The sequence below is a fragment of the Rattus rattus genome, chromosome 5 (assembly GCF_011064425.1).
Source record: "Rattus rattus isolate New Zealand chromosome 5, Rrattus_CSIRO_v1, whole genome shotgun sequence".
NCBI lineage: Eukaryota > Metazoa > Chordata > Mammalia > Rodentia > Muridae > Rattus > Rattus rattus.
The window spans coordinates 63,432,555-63,455,723 of record NC_046158.1 but is presented as its reverse complement, the minus strand read 5'-3'; the positions used below and the strand labels follow the sequence as shown (position 1 = coordinate 63,455,723).

Genomic DNA, 23,169 nt, shown 5'->3' with positions numbered 1-23,169 from the left:
TGACTTTTGTGTAACAAACACAGAGTGACAAGAATGTTTATTAACATAGACATAGGGTCAGGAATTGTTCAATTTATGTGTATTGAATGAGAAACTACTGAGCATCCATGTTGTAGAAATTCAAAGGATGGGTATATGTAATACTTTGTCTGCTGATACAGTTTTTTATGCTTTTGATTCAATATTAAACGATATATGATATTCAAGCAAATATATACACAATTTGTAAGTTTTTGTATATAAACTCTTCTTTTTCACAGGATTATAAGTTCAAAGCGGTTGATAAAAGTTCTGGGTATAAGGAAAAGTGAAACAGTAGTTCATACAAACAATAAAATAAATTATCCCAAGAAACCAGAAAACGGTTAAAGGAAGCCATGCGTGTTTGTGCTACTGAATTTGGAAGGAAGATAAGTAGGACTTGGGTAGAAAAAAAAGGGAGTAATTAAGCATATATAATGAAGCCCTATGAGAGAGTGACTATGCTGAACTTTCATTGAAACATTTTAGCAATGAAAACATGTGATATTGTTAATCTTTTGAGATTAGGTGGTTGCATACCAATATATGAGGGTATAATTTTGGATATTTTACAGGTTATATGACAGTTTTCAACATATTTCCAAACCTTGATCATGTCTAAAAATATCCTCCTATCATCATCAAGAAGATTTACAAACACAAGCATAATTTTCTTTTTCTTACTTGAAATTGTTTCCTTAAATTGATGATTGGCCATTGTTTGTTCACATCAAAGTAACATATATGAGTCTTAAAAGTCCCTTGCTCTGTAATTTTCTCTGTGCATTTGAAATTCTGTATGCCTGTGCATATAGATTGTTTAGTGTTTATAAGATAGTTTAGAATTTAGTGCTTCAGTGTGTGTATGTATGTGTGTTTGTACACATGTGCGTGTATGTGAACATGTGTGTGTGTACATGTGTGTGCGTGTGCAGGGGTGTGTGTGTATGTGTGCGCGCGCGCGCGTGTGTGTGTGTGTGTGTGTGTGCGCGCGCGCACCAGATTTCTCAGAGAATCTAAAGTTCTCAGTGTGAGTTAGACTGACTGGCCAATGATGGCTTTCCATCCTCCTGTGTCTGTGTTAGGAATATGGGTACATACTTAAACCAGACTTGGCTCTAATGTGGATGCTTAGGATCTGAACTTGAACCTTGTCCAACAAATACTTTAGACATCAAGCCATGTCTAGAAACACCATAATGCAACTCTGTTCTATAAAATAAATTGAAATAAAAACTTTGAAAATAATTATCTATCATATAGTAATTTCCATATAAACATCTCAAACTAAAAAAAAGAAATTATATTATCATATGAAACTATTCTGAGTTACTTAAATATGTGAGTCAGAAAGAAAAACAGGAACTGCAAATTGATGTTTGCATAATATTCTCCCGAATTTGAAATAGTCTATAACACCATTTATGTTTTCTCAAATTTGATCTTACTTTTTCAGAGAGATCTATAAGAAGATTAACTACCAGGTACAACTGCATATGTTATATTATCTTGTGAATAGGAACATTGTCCAAAAGGACAAGCAAATATATGAAGACTCTGCATTTAAAGTACAACACTGATAAAATAAAGTTGATATACTTTATCTTATGCATATCATTTGGTGTGAGTCTCTCTCTCTCTCTCTCTCTCTCTCTCTCTCTCTCTCTCTCTCTCTCTCTCTTTCTGTGTGTGTGTGTGTGTGTGTGTATGTATATTTCTGTATATCAGTCATATAAAAAGCAACAAGACTTTGTAAGTAGCAGAAAATCACTTGGGGAGCAATGACACTTTTTAATTATAGCTATTTAAAATATATGTATAAATGCCATGATCATGAACACGTAATATGTCTTACATACGAAGATTACTTTGTAACTGTATGCCACAAAAATTGGAGAAATATTTTAGACAAGGAATGGTGGGAATTATTGACCCAGACACTTTATACCCCTTTGACTACAGTCTGTGCTCTTTTCTTATTCATTTCCTCCCTTCTGGTTATGCTTTTTACTTACTGTTTACATTTTCCCATAGCGGAAATTATAAAAATCCCAGGCCAGGGATTCTATTCCACCTTTGGTTATTGAGTTTCTGGATGCAAGACACACTTACAGCCTTTATAGTTATAATAAGCCTCAAACTGCACAATAGCTGGGCAGCTGCCTACCTTCCATGCTGTTAGACTCTACTTTCCTATTGATAAACCAAGTTATTACTCGCTATTTATTACGTTTCATCTGGGATGCTTTTAATTCCAATTGAGCAGCCCCTCAGAGCCACATTCTCTTGACCCTTAACCCATGGCTGCTTCTCCTTCCACATCTCCTGCACATTCTTCTTCTTCCTCTTCTGCTCAGACACCAAGCTGGGAAAAATCTAAAACCAATCTCTTCTGCCCACCTATTAACTGTTGTCATCTCTATTCACCAATCAGAATTAACTTATGGGCAGAGTCACAGGGGCAACTAGCAGACTTCAAGTCATGGCCCCTGACCTATGAATTTAGCATTACAATAGACAGTAAAAGACAAAACCTCAACATTTCTCTCTCTCTCTCTCTCTCTCTCTCTCTCTCTCTCTCTCTCTCTCTCTCTCTCTCTCGGTTTTGTGCTTTTTTGAGAAGTAGCCCTTTGACTTTCTATATACAAATGAAGGTGAATTTGAATGCCTTATTCCTGCTGCCTTCACCTCTTAAATTCTTGGATTAAAGGCATCCACCACCACACTTAGATCCCTCTGACTATCTTTTTCTTCTATGTGTACTTCGTTTCTGTCCTCTTTAGGAGGAGCTCAGCTGAGGGAAGAGAGGAGGCCATAATGAAAATATTATCATCAGATGCCCTGGACCTTGTTTGAAGCCCAGCTTGGAATTCTAAACTTACTTCAGATACTGAAATGTTCTGGGAATCTTCTTATTTATTTGTATAAAGGGTATTTTACAACAGACTATTGTCAAAAGCCAAACAGAAATAAATATGCTATAAGTTTTATTATGTCTGATGTCCTGCTACCCATATGCATTACTAAGACTATTACAAACATGTAAGTGACAGAAACCCAGGTATGAGGGCACTAAACTGTAAGTTATCCAGTATGAAGATTGAGGATTGAGGCACAAAGCAATAGTTGGGAGCAAGGGGTCTTGCATAAGCTGATGTCTTTCTCTAAGCAAATTTATTAAGAAATATAGCATCCTATGAACTATTTACAGAGGGAGGATTAGGCCAAAACCAGCAGAGGACTAAAGTAGATGAATTCCAAAGAAAACACAGAATACTCAGATTGAGGATGCTTAGGACTGATAACCACAACACAGAGAAGAGTCAAATTCCAAGAACGGATGACCTTGACTACAGGTGCTGACTACAGGCAGATGGGGCTTGCCAATTCTGTGACTATACAAGGACAAGGACAGAGAATGTAAGTTCTGTTTGCTCTGGGATCTGGACCACTTAGAAAGCATAGGATCTTTCTAATTCTCAACCTGTGGTTAGATATCATAATTTTTCTATGGTATATAGTAAAGAATAAAAGAAAAGAACTTTGTATGTTTTCATGGAAACAAAATATAGTTTATGTTACATATGTATGGCAATGCCTTTGGCATAAAATCATTTTTATTATATGCATGTTGATATTTGTTTTCGATATTCCAAAAACTAATGTTGAGTGGCAAATAATCAATGGAAACATCAGAAAAAGACTGAACCAGTGAACTGGTTCCTATCCTGCTACCAGTTTAGAGCAAGAGAAACATTTCCAAGAAAATAACCTCCTCATAGTCTTCTATTGTTCTGACTCCAAAAGGGCTAATCAGTTTAAAATTCATCTATAATTGTCATGTTAACAATGTAATGTGTTTCACTATATTAGCATAAAATATTCTTGTCAAAATGTTGGTTACAATCTTTTCTATTGATTTCTGCATAGATTTTATGAAGATTCATGGCTCAGATAAACTGCTCCCAGGCAACAGAGTTCATTCTTGTGGGCCTCACAGATCGCGAGGAGTTAAAGATGCCCCTGTTTGGGGTATTCTTATTCATCTATCTTTTCACAACATTTGGCAACCTGGGTTTGATCCTGGTCATTAGAACAGACGCAAGACTCCACACACCCATGTACTTCTTCCTCAGCAACCTGGCTTTTGTTGATTTCTGCTACTCATCTGTCATTACACCCAAGATGCTTGGCAATTTCTTGTACAAACAAAATGTGATATCCTTCAATGCATGTGCTGCCCAGTTAGGCTGTTTCCTAGCCTTCATGACAGCTGAATGCTTGCTCCTGGCTTCCATGGCCTATGACAGGTATGTGGCCATTTGTAACCCTCTGCTCTATATGGTCCTAATGTCCCCAGGAATCTGTTTTCAGCTTGTAGCTGCCCCCTATCTCTACAGCTTCTTGGTAGCACTGTTTCATGCCACCCTCACCTTTCGCCTCTGCTATTGTCACTCAAATACCATCAATCATTTCTACTGTGATGACATGCCTCTCCTCAGGCTAACTTGCTCAGACACTCACTCCAAACAGCTATGGATCTTTGTCTGCGCTGGCATCATGTTCATTTCCTCTCTTCTCATTGTGTTTATTTCCTACACATTCATTATTTCTGCCATCCTAAGAATGCGTTCCGCTGAAGGTAGACGCAAGGCTTTCTCGACATGTGGTTCCCACATGCTGGCAGTGACCATTTTCTATGGAACCCTCATTTTTATGTACTTGCAGCCCAGTTCTAACCACTCTCTAGACACAGACAAAATGGCTTCTGTCTTCTACACAGTGATCATCCCCATGTTGAACCCCTTGATCTACAGCTTAAGGAACAAGGAAGTGAAGGATGCTTTGAAGAAATTAATTATCAGTAGAAACCAAATGTTTATGTCATGAAATTAAGAAAATTACTTGATGGAGTATGTGTGTTCTATCTTTTTCCAATAAAAGACTACTTATTGATACATGTAATATATGTCTTAATAACATGTCTACTTATTAATATATTATATGTATTTATAGAAAAACATCTTTCCTATACAAGAAATTGTAAATGTAGGATGTGATTTCATATATAAAATTAGATGTAATAATTTGAAACATCTTCTTTCATTTCAAAAATAGGAAACATACAACAACAATAACAACAACAACAACAACAACAACAAAACTTTGGGAACTTTGGGTAATAAGACTCAAATTCCCATTTGCCAAAAGAAAACTTACTTAAATTATCAATCTTTTTCTTTTTGTTTTTTAATTATGCTTTTGAGGTTATAACAGACATGGAATATCTTTTTCTACCCTTTGCTCTATTGAAACCATTCCACAAATCCTTCCAAGCACTTCTTCAAATCTCTGTCCTCTTTTTTTCACTAATTGCTATTGCAAGTATATGTGTATAAATATATAGAAATGTTTGTAAATATTACTTGCTTAGTCTGTATAATGTTATTTGCCTTTCTGTTTTCAGGGATGGCTATGTAACCTGAACAGTAATAGTGTTCTCTTCTCTAGCAAAGACCAACTCTTTAGCCTATAGTTCTTTCCACAATGTTGAGGTCTCACAGGATTTACTCTGTTTAGTTTGGAGTGTTCAGTGTTTTCATCTTTATCCAGCTCACATTTAGAAAGTAATGTTTGTGATAGTCTGTGGGTACATTTTCTGATATTATTTGGAGAGATCCCATAGCAAACTCCCTGATCCTCTTGCTCTTACAATCTTTCTCTGTTTTCTTTTCCTCTTCCAAAATGTTCCCTGAGGCTCAGGTGTAGAAGAGTTTTGTAGATGAATCCATTGAGACTATACACCATTACTGCACCCTTAGGGTTGCTGTGCTATACTGATCATTGGTGTGGTTCATAAACATCTTAGCTGAATGGGGCTGTTGGTTATCTCCCTCCTTTGGGACTTTTTCTAGTGCTCTCTGGAACAATGAAACTAGGCATTGCAGAGTGGACATTCTGGTCAGTTACAGCTCAACGGTCCTTGGATTTGATTTCTGACATGCAGTGTCACCAGCAACAGAGACTTACTTTTAGCCTGTCAAGAGTAACCAAGGGCAACAGTAAAAGTCTCTATGTTTGGGGAGTCTTGTAGACAGACCTATCCAATAACTGAAAAAGATTCTCATGTATACAATTAAGGTTTTAGTTAAGTGATCTTTGGCTCTTGAAGGGAACAGTTTCAGTCCAGTTGAGAAAAGTTTATTAAAGCTATTTATGTATATTTATACACACACATGTATAATAGGTTTTTTAGGTAAATATTTAATGGTATATGAATTTTTTGGACATGCTGTTGTTTTACCTGCCTACCTCCTCTCCTGCCTCTATATTTAACTCTACCACCATTCCTAAACTTTTCTCATTTCCTAAACTTTTATTTGCCTGTTGTAATTGTATCTCTGAGGTGTACAGTCGCTGTCTGCTAGCCTAGGCCTAGTTATGAAAGCTTCTAGCTCTGTATTATCTTGTCTAGGCCTCAAATGCTTTCAACCTCTGAGACTTACTGATGAATAAGCTCGCCCCTTCCTAGTTCTTTTTGATCTCTGGCTGACTGGTTCAACTCAGCTGCTCTCGCTCAAAATCCTCTTAAAGCTCACTGATTAATCCAGCTTCTCTTAGCACCTCCAAAATTACTCTGATTGACCTCAAACTAACGTTGCCAGTCTTTTTAATCTTCAGGTTTCTTCTCGTTGTCTAGTTTAATCTGTCTTCATCTATTTCTAGCTTGTTCTCTCTGCAAACAATCTGTAAAACTGTTCTGATAAAACTGCTCCTTCTTTTCCTCCTCCTTTTGCACTGCTTTCTTAGGTAGTTCCCTTTCTTCTCTCTTCTCCTGAGAGTTAGGATGATCCTATTCTGTCAAATGTTTCTCTGATCCATCTTGTCTTCCATTCAATAAGACATCACTTTCAAACATGGTTGTTTCCTTTTACAAAATAACTTTTTCATAATTGGAATTAAAGGTGTATACTAAGGTTATATCTATATTCCAGCTAGAGGGATTAGAAGTATATGTTAAAGGTGAGGCACACCGTGAGAAGAAACAGGGATTTTTTTTTTCAGTAAATAATATAATCTCGGCATTAACAGTGTGATCAAATCTCCTGAAACACTTATATTCCCCTTGTCCATTTTCCACCATATTCTATATTCAATTCCTCTTCTGACTTTAAAGAGTCCTTTTCCCATGCCCTTGATGAGATAGATCACTTATACTCTGCTATTCATTTCTTCAAGACTATTAATGTTTATAAGATTAGTTGTAGAACTCAGAGAAATACCCAAACTCTTTACCCCACCCACTTCAGTACTCTTACTCTACATGGACATTCCAGGTGGAGAGGTGTTTCAGTGACTAAGAGCACTGACCGCTTTTCTTGAGGTCCTGAGGTCAATTCCCACCAAACATATGAAGGTTTACAACCATCTTTAATGGGAGCCAATGCCCTCTTCTGGTGTGTCTGAACACAGCTACAGTGTATTCATATACATAAAATAAATACATAAATTTAAAAAAAATTCCAAAAAGCAAGACCCTAAATTTGTCTTGTTTTTCCAATTTCTTGAAAAACTTTATGAAACTCTAAAACTCTCTTGTCATTATTAATTAAAAAAATTGCTTACTAATAACAGTACTGCTATATTTTATTTCCATTCATATAAATGATTGAATATGACTTTCAATTGTCGTATGTGTCTTAATTGGTCTTTACAACATAACTTTAATATGACTCTTAACACATGTTTATTTCTCATTCTATGTTTAAAGAATACAGTTTGAGAATACAATTACTGGGGGAGGACATCATATAAAGAATCAAATGTACTCACAATAGTTGGAATAATATAGACCATGTAGCCAGTAGCAAGAATTATCATTTCCTATTGAGGTATAGTATAGACAACATAACAAAATGTAATGTAGCTTTATGAAGAAGAGTGTCATGTCCCTATCAACATTTCTCTTCTATCACCAAAAAGAGAACATTATTTTAAAGTGATGAAGTTTTGCCCTATATCACAAATTTCAAATATGAGTCCAGTACATTTTCATGAATACTGACAGGAGATATAAGAATCCTGAAGACAATGAATCAGTTACTAACAGTTGTCAGCATGACCTCTTTACTCACTCCATTTTCCACTGCATTGAATAGTCCCAGGAGCATGTATAATGAACCAAATGAACTTAGTTACTATATAAACAGTGACATCACAGCCAAAAACTCTGAGCTGATGCAACATGTATCTTTTTATCTTTTATAATGGACTACAGCAAACCTCTTCAACATTTGCTGAGAGGGAGAGAGAGAAAGAGAGAGAGAGAGAGAGAGAGAGAGAGAGAGAGAGAGAGAGAGAATATTTACAGTATTCAACAGTAAACTTCTCATCTCTAATATTAATACTGCTAGTCTCTCTTGGCAGCACATAATGTGTGAAAATATTTTCCTTTTAGGATAAAGTATTTTTCCTTTTTCTTCTAAGAAAAAACTTATGCCACAGGAATTGAAGATTTGAGTCATATCATCATGCCTTCCTGACAGAGCCAAGACCAATGTCACTGAGAGGTGGTGTGCTTCTGTGTGTACAACTCTAAACCTCCATGAGTCAGAAAATACTCTGTTTACAATGGACAGCTTAAGTAATACAAAGACATGGTGCCCTGTGCCTAAGACTTCAGTCTCTCTAAGGGACTAATACTTAGGTAGAAACTGTATTCTCAGAAGACAAATAATTCTCTATTGAAAAAAATACTCTTTCCCCACAAATCATAGTTACAGCAACTGCAATTCCCTTCAGAGTTTTAATGAACATTTACATGTACTTATATTTTCTACAGATTCTCAAAACTTGAAGACATCCTGTGAGAAACAGGCTGTGTTCAGAGAGGTCAACACAACAGGAAGAACTGGATTTGGAGCCTTACCTTATTGATTTGTTTACTTGTTTGTTGTTCTGGATCAGAACTGAATCAGTTACTCTTAAATTATTCAACAGGTGGTAAGAAGTCCATAGAACAATAAGATATAAGTAACCACTAAAATATTTAAAGGCTAATCAATATGTTCCATATCACTACATCAAGAATAATTTCAAAGAATGGTAAATTTGTATATGGTGAAACTATTAAACTGTAGTTGGTATATATATTTTACTATCAACTAAACAATAGAATTTCTTCCTCTTTTACTCCAATTCTCACTTAATATAAGGTGTCTTAATGATATTTAGCACTTTGTCCTAATATTTCATTCCCAAGGATGTGTAGGGCTTGAAATCAAGGGAGTGACTGTACTGAGAAATTAATTAATCTTCCCCTATGTGTCTATAATATGGTGTGAGTCTTCTGTGATTATTCTAGGGAAAAGAGATTAGATGCAATTTTAAGACTGAGAGATCTGCATAACACAATGAACAATCTTATATTTCTTTCAAATTATATTGAATGTGTGATAATACTGAATTGGCAGAGGTTTTCTAATTTGTGCTATCATTTTGAAGTCAGGGCCTCTAATAGAATTGGGGAATAGTGACTTTTTACAAATATCTGCTGTCAAAGTTCTAACTCATTTGTGTATTGGCAATCTGTTAGATCTGGAACACACGAAAAAAATCAAAGCTTATGTAATTTTTTCCAGCACACAGAGGAGATACTGAGGGGTGAAATTCAAAGTCAAAAGTATCCACAGATATCTCTGAAACTTAACACTCTGTGAACACTGTTAACTCGTTTACTTCTACATAGTCAAAGAACTAATCTCCACACTTTTCCTTCAGGTTTGTGTTATGTTTTGTTCTCTGATTGACTCAGACATCTTGATCTTTAATTTTATATTTGTTACAAAATTTCTGCCAGATTTAATATTAATTTTATTCTTTAGTTCTGTATAAATGTTCTGGTTTTATTGACTGGAGTAGGTTAAGATGGTAATAATTATTGGAAAAGTACCTATCTATCTATCTATCTATCTATCTATCTATCTATCTATCTATCTATCTATCATCTATCTACCTACTATATCTTATCTCCCATCATTCTATTATCTTTTGATCTATATCTTATTACATTTCAAATGATAGCCCATTTAGTGTGTGTGTGTGTGTGTGTGTGTGTGTATTCTATGACAATTTTTGCCAAGTACACTAAAGATTTCTTGCAATAGACATAGAATATTACAGTGTAAGAAAGCCTATCTGTAGATTGCACTTGATTGGATGGTCTCACACTGAATAGTTAACAAAAAGAGTAGAAAGAAATGAAGATATGACAAGTATTTAATCGTTTTCATAGATGTAAATAAACTATACAGCACATTGATGATCATCATAGAAACAGACCCAGCAGAGGGAAGAAACTTACTATGAGGCATCCCAAGATCCCAAAGCAATAATTAACTACATTTATGAAAAAACAGCACTATAACTTACCAAGTACAAATCTAGGTTTCCACAGCAACAATATCATGAAAAATATTGATGACTGATAATTAAGCACATAAGGTGATTTGCTTCGTTTTTTCAGAATAAATTATTTTATTTATATAAATTTGTTCATATATACTGATAAAACTAATTAATATAATAACTGATAGATATTATATAAAGTATATATTAACACAAAATCCTGATCACATTTGTCTCGCACTGGCAAAGAGAATATTGCAATTAGGTTAGTCTTTAAAAAATTAAAGCAGGTAAAATTATACATTCTGAGAATGTTTTATCTAGGAATATATATGCACATTCATATTTACATGCAATAACAATTCGTGATGAAAAGCATGTTAATGTGGGAGAAAGCAAGAAGTATATCAAAATACTTGGAAAGTAGAAATATTATAATTCCAGTATAATTTCAAACTAGAAAAGTAAAATAAATTAATCAACAAAATATTAAGAAATTGAGAAGACAAAAAAAGAGGCTTCTAACTTAATGGTATCATTAAAATTTTATGTTCACTTTTTAGCCTAGTAGAAAATACCTATGCTTTAAATCTACGATGTGTGTGTGTGTGTGTGTGTGTGTGTGTGTGTGTGTGTGTGTGTGTGTGTTGGCCTAAAAAGCTTCTAGTGCAATAAAAAATCAAAGTTTCACCACTCAGTTATTAAAAGCTACTCTCACTCTTGGATCATATGAAGTATCAAGAGTTCATTAAACCTTTGGCATAACCTGATAAAATAAGTCATCAGTCTCTGGGTTTTGGAAATGGTACTGAGCCTTTTAGCAACTTTTCAGTTATCGTCCCAGGTCATCATTCCCTCTGTTATCCAAAAACTCCAATCGAGTAAATCTATAGACCTTTCTAGAAACCACTGCTTTCTTCCCTTAGTTATAGACAGGGATCTAAGGTAGTATTGGTTTTGATTTCTAGTAAAAGGGTCACATATTCTTTCCTTCTAAACATTGCAGATGCTATATCAATAATATACATACTATATACACTTTCAATCTAGAAGGCCGGTGAGAAAACTGAGATGATACCGAGAATAATATAAATGAAAAAGGCACCACCTCTACTATGGTTAAAGGAAGAATTTTATTCTGACACCTCTCCAGTAACCAGAGAACAATCTAGAAGAATGAGACTCCAGAAATATTGACTGCCTTTTTTCCCCTTCTGATGCTGAATGTTTGAAGGTATTAAACTAATATTACTGAATTTTATATTATTAGGAAAATTACTGTTATATTATTCATCTATAATGGTAAAACCATTCATATTTATTCATGTGTGTGTCTCTGGGGGTTGGGGATATGACTTTCAAACTAGTATTGTTTTTTTTCTCCTTTTTGAAATTCATAAATAACACATAGAGGAAAAGGAAATTCAGAATACTTAGATATAAAGAAGAAGAAATTCAACAAATGTTCCTAACTGCAAGACCTAGAGATATATGTAATTAATATGTTATCTAAAGGCCTTCTTTATAGAGCACTATTTCTTAATAGTATTTTCATGCACAAAAATATTTAATTGTTCAAGGAGTTATGTAGAAATTCTGTGAAACTGTATTTCCTAATAAGTTTGCTTTTTCCAGTTTAATTTGTAAAAGTTAATGCAAAATTATAATTTCAGGTAATAAAGCAGTGAGTGAAGATTTGCACTTATGCTTTACTTCCTGAAGAACTTGTCAGCTTTGAGTTTCAACTAGACCATTTCATAATTGCCATGCAAGTAAATCCTACATGCAGAGTGCAAAACAGTCTTTTTTTGAAGGAAGATGATTTATTTCATTATTATCTTTTAATATAAACTTGGATTGTTTCTTGCAGAATCAAGATCACTCAGAAATTATTCATCAGAAGGGGCTAATCATAAAACTCTCTACATGTACTGAATGGCCAAAGGCAACCATTCATCAGTGACAGAGTTCATCCTCTTGGGGCTTACAGAAGATCCTGAACTTCAGATCATTCTCTTTGTAATTCTTCTAATCATCTACTTGTTTAGTGTCATGAGTAACCTAGGATTGGTTGTGTTAATACAAATCAGCCCACAGCTTCAGTCCCCAATGTATTTTTTCCTCAGTCATCTGGCTTTTGTTGATTTTTGTTATACCTCCTGTGTCACACCAAATGCTCTGGTAAATTTTTTGCGTGAGATTAAAAGCATATCATTTTATGGATGTGCAGCTCAAGTATGTTTCTTCACCACATTTTCTGTATGTGAAGTCTTCCTACTGTCTGTAATGGCCTATGATAGGTATGTGGCCATCTGCAACCCTTTGCTCTATGTAATTCTCATGCCAAGGAGACTCTGCATTCAAATAGCCATTACCACGTACATTTACGCATTTGTCACAGCACTTATTCAGACAGTGACCACATTCATTTTATCTTTTTGTGACTCCAACCTAGTGAACCAGTTCTTCTGTGAAGACATTCCTCTTATGGCTTTAGCTTGCTCCAACACTCAAATCAAGGAGCTAATGCTGCTGAGCATGGCTGGGTTCAATGTGTGCTGCTCTCTCCTCATTGTCCTCATCTCCTATTTGTTCATCGTGTCTGCAATTCTGAAGAAACATTCAGGTGAAGGGAGGCAGAAAGTCTTCTCCACCTGTGCCTCTCACTTGTCTTCTATTGCCATATACTATGGGACAATCATTTTTATGTACTTGCAACCAGAATCGAGCCATTCCCTAAATACAGACAAATTTGCTGCTGTTTTTTATGTTGTAGTGATCCCCATGCTAAACCCATTAATTTATAGCTTAAGGAATAAGGAGGTGAAAAATGCTTTGAAGAAAAGTATAGATAAGATTCCTATAAATACTAGTAAGTGATCCAAATTACAAGTGAAAAAACTGGAGCCATAAAAAATAAACTCTGTGTCTAAATTTGTCTTTGATCAAAGCAATAATATCCACTGGGAGAAAATAGAGATAAACATTTTTCCCTTGGGCTTAGTTTCTCAGATATATATATATATATATATATATATATATATATATATATATATATATATATATATATTGTGTGTATTGATTACTTTAAAATACTGTAATGTATAATGACAAATTCTGTGTTTGATTGCAACCTTTAGAGAGTTTCATTTATTATATATTGTATTAACATCATTCCCATCACTCTTTCTCCATGTTGCAGTACTTCCCCTTGTGTAGCACACTAGAGTTTATATTCTGGCTTAAAACAATTTCAAACTTATAATTATTACGACGATGGAAATTTGATCTAATGGTGCTTTCAAAATCATTTTAGATTTAGAACTTAAGTGTGCATCAAAGGAATGACCCATGGAATAAATGATGCAAGAAAGAGATAAGAAAATAGGGTTAAACCATGTCTACATGTCTTTACCTTTAAATTCAGTCAACAATTGACTGTCTGACTCTGTTAGTAATCTGGTGTTTTTAAAAAAAGATAAAACTTTTATGTTATTTTTACCTGTCATTTTTGTAAGTCATAATAACTAAAAAACAGTCAACTTGTTACACAGCTAGTTTGCGATAAATTTTGCTTTATTCATCCCAAAACAGTAGCATTACACCATAGATTTATTTCTGTTTATTTATATGACAGTAGGTAAAGCATGGGACTATAAAGTGACTTGCAAACTCATTCTGCATTTATGTCCTCATAAATGAGTGTCAAAATAATTGATTTAATAATGTAAAACTATCAAGCATAAAGATAAATAATTTATTTTATAACCAACATTTAAAATATAAGTACCAGAACTTTAGTACTTTTCAATGAAGAAGTATTTCACAGCTGAAAAAGGGTAGTTATATTCAAATTTGATCAAATCTATCTTTCATAATGAAAAATGAGGAAGAAGCAATATATTTTATGAAGATGAAATTTAAAACTACTGCAAGTTTGAGGTTGTATTGCCAATGGAATTTTTTGTTCAAACTTTAGAAATGGTAAAAACTCTACTGAATGCTTAATATGTCTTTGATCAGTAGAAATAGATTTTTTTTATTTACTCCACTGCTTGTACAACAGTGTTATAACACAAACTGAAAAGTTCATCATAAAAACTAAGAGATCAGCAAAGACACTTTGTACATGCTACTGTGCCCCAAAATACATTCATGGTAATCAATCATTTTGAATTTTATCATATAACTTGATATCACACTAAATTTATTAATTTCCACACAGTGAATTGGTTTGAGAACTATAGAATACAATTGAGTGGTTTATCAATGTCCTCCAAAGAATTAATAACAGTTTTTTAGGTGTTCAAAATGTTAAAATTTTTGCAACACAGAGAATACCAGATCATGGAATTTAAAATGGCTGCTGATGATATTATAACATGAAGTTCACAAGCATTCATGTATATACACACACACCAAAATTAAAATGTTGCAAATAAATATTTCCCAAGATCTTCTCTAACGTCCTTCTCATTATTGTAATGATGAATTCAGTCACCTTAGATACTCTCCCAGCTTTTCGGGAGACAGCCAGAACCTCCCCCCCCCCACTTCAATCAAGTTCAGTCAAATTCCAAATGGATATATTCCCCAAAGAACATATTGACTCTGATACACCTTTTTTTCTGTAAAATAATGTGTTTTATATATTTTATAATCTGTAAGGATACTCTGTCTTTCAGATCATGCACAGTTCAGCTTTTACCTAGAAATACAGAAATCAAAAGGTAACAAAAACTATATTTCTCCCCTAAAATTTTTTCAGTGTCAAGTGTTTCTTCACTTCTATTTTTCTTTTTTTCCCTAGTGACATAAAGCTTTAACTAGCGTAATTACTTACATGTATCCAGGAATGTTAGTTAAATAAAATAGACAGTTCATGTACACCTAAAGTTATTGAAAGAAAATTGAGGATTTTTTAAAGTTAGAATTAATATTAATTTTTTCTTTAACACTTTTTTATTGGATTTTGTATTTGCATTTCAAATGTTATCCCCTTTCCCAGTTTCCCAACCATAAACCTCCTATCCCATACCCCTTCCCCCTTCTTCTATAAAGGTGTTCCCACACCCATCCACCCACCCCTTTCTACCTCCCTGCCCGGGGTGCGGGGGTGTTCAGCCTTGGCAGGACAAAGGACTTCTCCTCCAATTGGTGCCCAACAAGGCCATCTTCTGCTTCTATTTTTTTAAGAAAAGTATTCCAAATATATAGATTTGTTTTGCCTGTCCCTGTGTCTATGCACCACAAGTGTCTGTGCATGCAGAGTCCTGAAGCATTTTGTGTAACCTGGGACAGGAGTTACAAATGCTGGGGTCAACCTATGGATATCGGAAATCTAACTAGTGCTCTTGTCCCTGAGCCATTGCTTCTGCTCCATCTTCTACTTTTTTAAAAAAATGTTTTTCTCTGCCTAACAGCAAGAGCAATAACAAATATGAAAAATTGAAATAGTGAATGTTCTTTTGGAGACACGAAATAGACATAACATAATAGTAAACATTAAGAAGAAAATGGAATAACACAGAGGACAGTAAACTTATATAAAGTACTAGTCTACAGGATTAAAGTATAGAGAATTAGTTGTTCCTTGCAGAAGTATCTCTAATCATGGTGCACAGAATCATCAATCTTGAGATCAAGGAAAAGCTAGTGACATAATATCCTTCATGGGTGAAATTGTTATTATTCATCAATCTGCTCAGTCACTACAAAGCTACTTGCCTCATTCTCATGTCACATGTCTCTAAATCCATTAGATTTGATTTTCCTGGTGGAACATTCTAGATCATTTGACATCATTCCTGTCTTTATAAGTGTTATCTTTGCCCAAAATGTCAATTAATGGATATCTGTGAATTTGCAAATATTTTGACATACTACAGTGTATCTTCTTATATTTGGTTGGAAAATTACTGTCCACATTATGTGGTAGAAAAATGTGTAACTGGGTTGGTTATCTGACCAACAAAGTAATCTTTGTTATTGAATTCACTTGCAAAAGAAATATAAGGTATCCATGTGACAGTCATGGCGTGCAATAAGAATATTTTTGTGTCCCCAGAAAAAAATCTCTTTTTGTGAACTAGATGCCTTGAAGCATTTGGTGCTATAGAGGCAGAAAGCATGGGCTCCTTCAGTGAGTCATTAATGTGAGGAAGAGAGACATCATTCTTATTTCTTTCCTTATTCAACTACCTTTTATTCTAGCCAGGAGTAGTTAGCACAGTTTTGGTGTAACCTTCTGCATGACAATTTATATAAGTCATTCACAGTTATCTGACTATTCTTCGAATATCCATTGCCATGAAAATCATTCCTTTTTTTTAAGCAACAGTATGGAGAAAATGGCAAAAATAATGCATCTCATTGGTCTTCAGGTATGGATGCTCATGAATCTGATAAAAGCATCAATCCTAACCAGGAATGAGTTTGTTTACATAAAGACAAACTACATCTGTAAGTATGAAACAGATTTCATGATTATGCTCCTCACTATAGGCACATGTATCATTCATTAAGTAATGATATCATATAAACACTTCGGGAATTGACTTTGTAATTAGAACACATTTGGAGGTTCATAGCTGTTTGGATTTGCTTACGAGTTTGAATACCTTCTCCGTGCTCATATGCAACTAGCATTTTTTTTCATATTACTCGGTGAAAATGTTTATATTGGCACAGAAATAATTTAAAGGTAGTTAAAAATAGTCTAAAATGATGCAGAAGTTTTGTTGTTGTTGTTTGTTTGTTTGTTTGTTTGTTTGTACTTATCATGTGTCTGTTTGGACCAGGCTTGAGAGCTTTCTCTCTCTCATTAATGTCCATAAACTAGTCAATATGATGCTATTGACCAATATAGTATAGTATGACTCAGCTACTGACAAAAAGCAGACAAGTAAACAGGAAGTTGAAATACAAGACTTTTTTTTTTATATTTTAAGACAAGATCTGACTTCTCAGAGGGTTTCTGACAAACTATATAACAGGAGACAAATTTCCATTTAAGTTCCTTCACTACCTCCAGAATGCCAGGATTAAATATGTGTACCACCACACTGCTATTTATTTCTGCTTGCAATTTATGGATGGTTGATAAATATTGTAGCACCATCTCCAACAATATTAGCACTCATTTAATCCTCCCTTTGTGTCACTTGTTACCAAGACATTGGTTAAAAGTAGGTGCATGAATTGTGTCAGATGATGTTAAAAGTTAGGAAAAATAAAATAGTGATATGATGGCACTTTTAGTCCAATACTAACTCAACCAACCCACTGTAGTTGTTTACAATACCATTTTTAAATGGAACACATAGTTTCTTTATCATGATATGCTTGTATTAAAAATGTTGTGCGCTTTCTAATAAACTAAAAGGTCTATGTTGTCCTTAAGTTAATTACTAAGAGCAATGTGTGATATCTAGACTAGTAGTGATTTCATAATTGACTATAATGTTGCAGAAGTCAAAATATGGTTTACATATATGGAAAAAGGGTTAAGAGCAGTTGCTGCTATTGCAGAAAACTTGATTCCCATATGGTAGCTCACAACTGTCTGTAACCCTAGTTCCAGGAGATCCAAAGTCCCTTTTAACCTCTATAGACACTTGGTGCTTAAACATGTATGTAGACAAAACACCCATTTCAATAATATAAAATAAATCTCAAAGATAGTCAGCTTAATAAAGAAATTGTGAAAGTATATTTATGATTTGGGAGAAGGAAAATAATTTGAAGTAAGGCATGGTTACAGACTCCTCTAATGCCAGCTCTTGAAAGGCTAAAGGAGGACCCAGTCTGGGCTACATAGTAAATCTCGGTTTCAAAATATAAGTAAGTAAATAAAATGAAGCATTACAGTTGAAATGATTAAAATTAATTTAGTTACATATTCTCAGAGGCCCATCTAATTTGCATAGGAAAAATATATGCAAAGACAACTGTCAAATTTCCCAAGTATAACAACACGTATTCAAACTCTTTATCAGCCCTAAATCCTAGGCAAACTCTGTTTTGTTTTGCTCTTTTATTTTTATTCTCCACATAATTAAGTAGTACTTAGTATCCTTTCTTGTTGTAGTGGTTGTCATTCAAGTATTTATTTTTGCCTATTAAGTAAATTGCATCCCAAAAGATCAACCGTAGCATAATTGCTTCAGTTGCAAACTGTCATTATATTTTTAGTTCAGATTTATTGAAATGATGCAATTGAGGGAAAATATTCTAGAGGGAGCAAGAGAACAAACAAAATATAGTCAAATACAAATGCTATGCTAAGTGATGCTGGCTTTACACAGTAGCTTCAAGGTACAAGTTCCTGTAACCTGTGAACACACATATATGTGTTGGACTGGGCTTGCTGTAGAATATGTCAAAGAAATAAGTGATGGGGATGAAAAACAAGTAATTGAAGTAATAATGAGATTTAGAGAAATGGAAACATTTTATCTATTGTTCAATAATACTAAGACTGTAGTTCATACTACTATTGGGGTTTGACTGGTGTATATTGAGATAAGTATAGGGTAAGTACTGTAACTAGTCTATAAATATTATCAATAAAAACTTCAAGAATGTTAGTAAAATTTAGCTTTAGTCCAAGCTAAGTCTTGCATTTTAGAAAGCATACTCCAAGTAGCATATTCACAAAGAAAGGCAAACTGGAAGCAAATATAATAGTGATCATCTTAAATGTTGATTTGTGGCCTAAATAAAGGCAATCTGGTAGGTTTTAGAAAGAGGTTTATTTCTTGGTAGAATATAAATAAATATGTGAAACATATCAGAAACTTTGCCATGAGGGAGACTGTATAGATGGTGACATTATTCATTGCATTAGGAAAGAAATATTTCAATGTAAGTAAATAAAGATTGTAGTTTTAGTTGATGAACCCTCTTCTATGTTACATTTCCTTGCTTACAAAATATCTTATTGAAGCAAAATGAGTGATCATTAAATAGGTGTGTCCACAGTTCAGAGAAACCTTGGCTTAAAGATCTAGACATTTCATTTGTTCCCTAATATATGAAAAATAGCTGTCCCAAAGGCTTAGTTGACAACAGCCAATAATGTACTTGAGTAGTGTGATTGATTAAAGAATATTGAACTAAGGGTACTGATTTGAATATAGGTGAAGGAAGTCGAGCTATGACAGAATGGAAAGGTGAAAAGAAGGTGAGAAAACCATGGACTCTGGCAACTTTACATTCAAAAATATGTCTTCGCTTGTGAAGGGTGATGGTGACTGCCTCATGATTTATATAAGTCAAATATCAAACACCACCAAATCTGGGAGGAAGGAGAATGGTTACATACTTAAAGTAAATATATTTAAAGAAAGACAAAGATGAAAAGTGAGTAGGTTGACAAATGAAGATTAAAGGTGAACTGAGCACCAGGAAATTTGCCAGCATGTCTGTTGCTCAAGGGACACAGATAAGAACAGAGGTAATGGGCAAAGACATTCATAGATACCAGAGATTATGTGAGGTCTTTTTACATACCTTGTTCTAGGCTAGTAAGTATTGAAAAAATAACATAGGAAGAGATTATGAAACACGGAGAAATAAAAATCAAAGCATAACTTTAGATGTTAAAAATACAACACTAATCATGTCCCCTACCCTATTATTCATGGGTACTTAAAATAAAAGGAAAAAACTGATATGGCAGTGGATAGATTTGTCGAACTCATGACTGAGAGCTGTAAAACATGTATTTCTTTAATGGCAGAAATACTAATTTCTAACATGTTTAACCATATAATATTGATTTCTTTAAAAAGCAAAGCAATACATTTTATGACTTTCTTCTTATATTGAATTTACAAATAATACACCCGAACTGAAAGACTTGTTGTGGGTTTTTTGTTTGTTTGGTTTTATTTGATTTAATTTGTTGTTTTCTTAAAAGAAAAGTCTGATAAATCAAAACCATCTCACTATGTTGTTCATAGATGATAAGTATCCAAATTTTACTAATGATCTGGCATATAGTATAGTCTTTAAGTCAACTTTAAAAATTCATTAGAAAAGATGGTTAAAATTTTATGAACTTAAAATAATTTTCTGTAAATTTTCCAGTAAGCAACAAAAATTGTTTGTTCTTCCAAATAGTTCTCAACATCTCTATCCTCTCTCCCTCTCTCTCCTCTCCCCTTTCTCCCTCTCCCTCCTTCTCCTTCCCCTCTCCTTTTCCCTTCTCCTCTGCTCTCCCTCTCCCTATAGGTATGGGTGATAGATTTAGGATGGAAGTCCAGAAAACTCACTTCAGAGACAAATGTTTAAAAAATAAGCTTTATTTTCTGTATATGTGAAGAGACAGTCAGTTCGGGGTCTGAACTTTGTCCCCAAATGTGTGCAACACAAAGCAAGAGAGAGTGGGATGCACTGACCAATCATATTTTGACCCAAAGAATTGAGCAAAGAAGTTATCTTCCTAGTCAAATTGTTTAGGGTCCTTAATTTTGCTTTCATAGCCAGATCCTATCCTGGACTCTGGCCCAGAATTTAGTAATGATAAGGATAAAAGGGGTACACATCTGCATGTAGTCTATTAAGTCAAAAGAAGCAACATATTAATGACTTGTGTGACTTATTTTAGATAACAGGATAAGAGCCTCTTCCCTCTTTGCAACCTTTACTTGTTAATAGAAAACATGAAACATCTGAAGAAGCAGGATAGGAGTTGTATTCCCAGGCCTAAGAGCATGAACTCTGATTGATGCTGTCAGGAAGGTAGATATTAGGTAGATATTGTTCCTGAGATGACTGGACTCAGGAAACTGTCTCCTAACATGGGTTTGACTGTTCAACTAACAAAGTTTAAAAAAAAAAAACCTCTACATTTTTACAAATCCTACAGGGTCCCATATGACATGTGCCATTTTGAAAGCTGAAACTATGTGAAGGGCTACTTATGAATTTCTGATGCAAGATTAATGAACGAGAATCAACTTCTGACTTTAGGTCAACATTGTATGCTTTGAAGACTTTTAGTACATGTAACACCAAACTACAATGGTTAGGAGCAATCACTCTGCAGTGTCTGAGTTCATCCTTGTGGGGCTCACAGACGACCCCGAGCTTCAGGTCAGTCTCTTCGGTGTGTTTCTAGTCATCTACTTAACTAGTGTTGTAGGTAATATTGGATTGATCGTGTTAATTCAGGTGAGTCCTCAGCTTCATACACCCATGTATTTCTTCCTGACCCATCTGGCTTTTATTGACTTTTGTTTTACTTCTTCTGTCACTCCAAACACTCTATTAAATTTTCTACGTGAAGTTAAAAGCATAACCTTCTATGCATGTGCCACTCAGTTGTGCTGCTTTGTCACATTTGTAGTTTGTGAACTGTACTTGCTGTCAATCATGGCCTATGACAGGTATGTAGCCATATGGAACCCTCTCCTCTATGCGGTCCTCATGCCTAGGAAGCTCTGTCTTCAGGTCATCGCCAGCACATACATTTATGGATTCACTGTTGGACTTGCACAGGCAGTGGAGACCTTCCGCTTGTCTTTCTGTGGCTCCAATGTAGTTAACCACTTCTACTGTGATGATGTTCCCTTGGTTGCTCTGGCCTGTTCTGACACTCATGTCAAAGAGCTGATGTTGCTAATCATTGCTGGCTTCAACACCCTTTGCTCTCTGGTGATTGTGGTCATTTCTTATATCTGTATTGTCTTTGCCATCCTGAGGATTCATTCTGCTGAAGGAAGAAGGAAAGCCTTTTCCACTTGTGCATCCCACCTGACTTCTATCACCATATTTTATGGAACAGTTAGTTTTATGTACCTTCAGCCCAAGTCAAGCCATTCTCTGAACACAGATAAATTTGCTTCTGTGTTTTATGTGGTAGTAATTCCCATGTTAAACCCACTGATCTACAGCTTGAGAAATCAGGAGGTAAAAAGTGCTGTGAAGAAAATTGTAGAAAAGTTATCTTTAGCGATCAAGTAACTGAAGAACCATTGGATAAAATGATCAGGTGTCTTTCAATTATATATTATCTACATTTGCAATGCTGGAAAAGAACAGAGTCCCCAACTATATGAGACCTCAGATACATATATCAAATATATCATTTTTACTCTGTCACTCTTGGTAACTGGCATATGAAAGGGACTCTGTGACTTTTGTAGCATTCAATTTCATTTTTAAGAGCGAGATAAAGAACAGAGAAATAATGCAAAGGATATAGCATAAAATCACTAATACTACTTTAGGTAACTGTTGGAAAGTTAAAGCTATATTAGGCTCTGTGATACTGAGTGGTTTCAGTTCCGTTGTATGAAATATTTGTTTTCTTATATTTCAATTTTTTGTAATAGTATAGAAGTAATTTTAAAGTTTAATGATGAGAATTACCTTCATTTGTTTTAAGATAGTATTTCTCAACCTCTCTACTTGTTCTTTTACTCTTTGGAGAAGAACTGAAGAACCAGAAGTACTCCTACCTTCAAATATTTGATGGCCAATGTTATACCTGATTAGACCATTGGAATGCCTTGAAAATCACTGTTTGCCTGTTTCAGTATATTATTTTCAGCTGTACTCTTAACTACTTACTTAGAAGTTTTGCTACAACCAGCAATTGTTATGGTGCATACATGATTTCACCAAAAAGCAATAATATCTCTTTGCCTGGCTCACTGATCATGAAAGGTAAATCATACCTTTATTTAGTGGTAGTGGAATTTAAACCCAGATGAAACCATGGAGATATACTTT

General features: G+C 34.5%; 3 protein-coding genes across 3 annotated transcripts; all 3 read left to right on the top strand.

Moving 5' to 3' along the window:
- Positions 1-3,966: 3,966 nt before the first annotated feature.
- LOC116900278 (olfactory receptor 1044) lies at positions 3,967-4,911 on the top strand. Its single transcript, XM_032902031.1, has one exon. The coding sequence runs from the start codon at positions 3,967-3,969 to the stop codon at positions 4,909-4,911; it is 945 nt and encodes a 314-aa protein (XP_032757922.1).
- A 7,452-nt stretch (positions 4,912-12,363) lies between these two features.
- Positions 12,364-13,308, top strand: LOC116900277 (olfactory receptor 5AL1-like). The gene has a single exon (XM_032902030.1). The coding sequence runs from the start codon at positions 12,364-12,366 to the stop codon at positions 13,306-13,308; it is 945 nt and encodes a 314-aa protein (XP_032757921.1).
- Positions 13,309-21,456: 8,148 nt separating this feature from the next.
- LOC116900276 (olfactory receptor 5AL1-like) lies at positions 21,457-22,398 on the top strand. Its single transcript, XM_032902029.1, has one exon. The coding sequence runs from the start codon at positions 21,457-21,459 to the stop codon at positions 22,396-22,398; it is 942 nt and encodes a 313-aa protein (XP_032757920.1).
- The last annotated feature ends 771 nt before the right edge of the window (positions 22,399-23,169 follow it).

Coding starts and splice junctions, on each gene's coding strand:
- LOC116900277 (XM_032902030.1), top strand. CDS start 12,364: ATGGCCAAAGGCAACCATTCATCAGTGACAGAGTTCATCCTCTTGGGG.
- LOC116900278 (XM_032902031.1), top strand. CDS start 3,967: ATGGCTCAGATAAACTGCTCCCAGGCAACAGAGTTCATTCTTGTGGGC.
- LOC116900276 (XM_032902029.1), top strand. CDS start 21,457: ATGGTTAGGAGCAATCACTCTGCAGTGTCTGAGTTCATCCTTGTGGGG.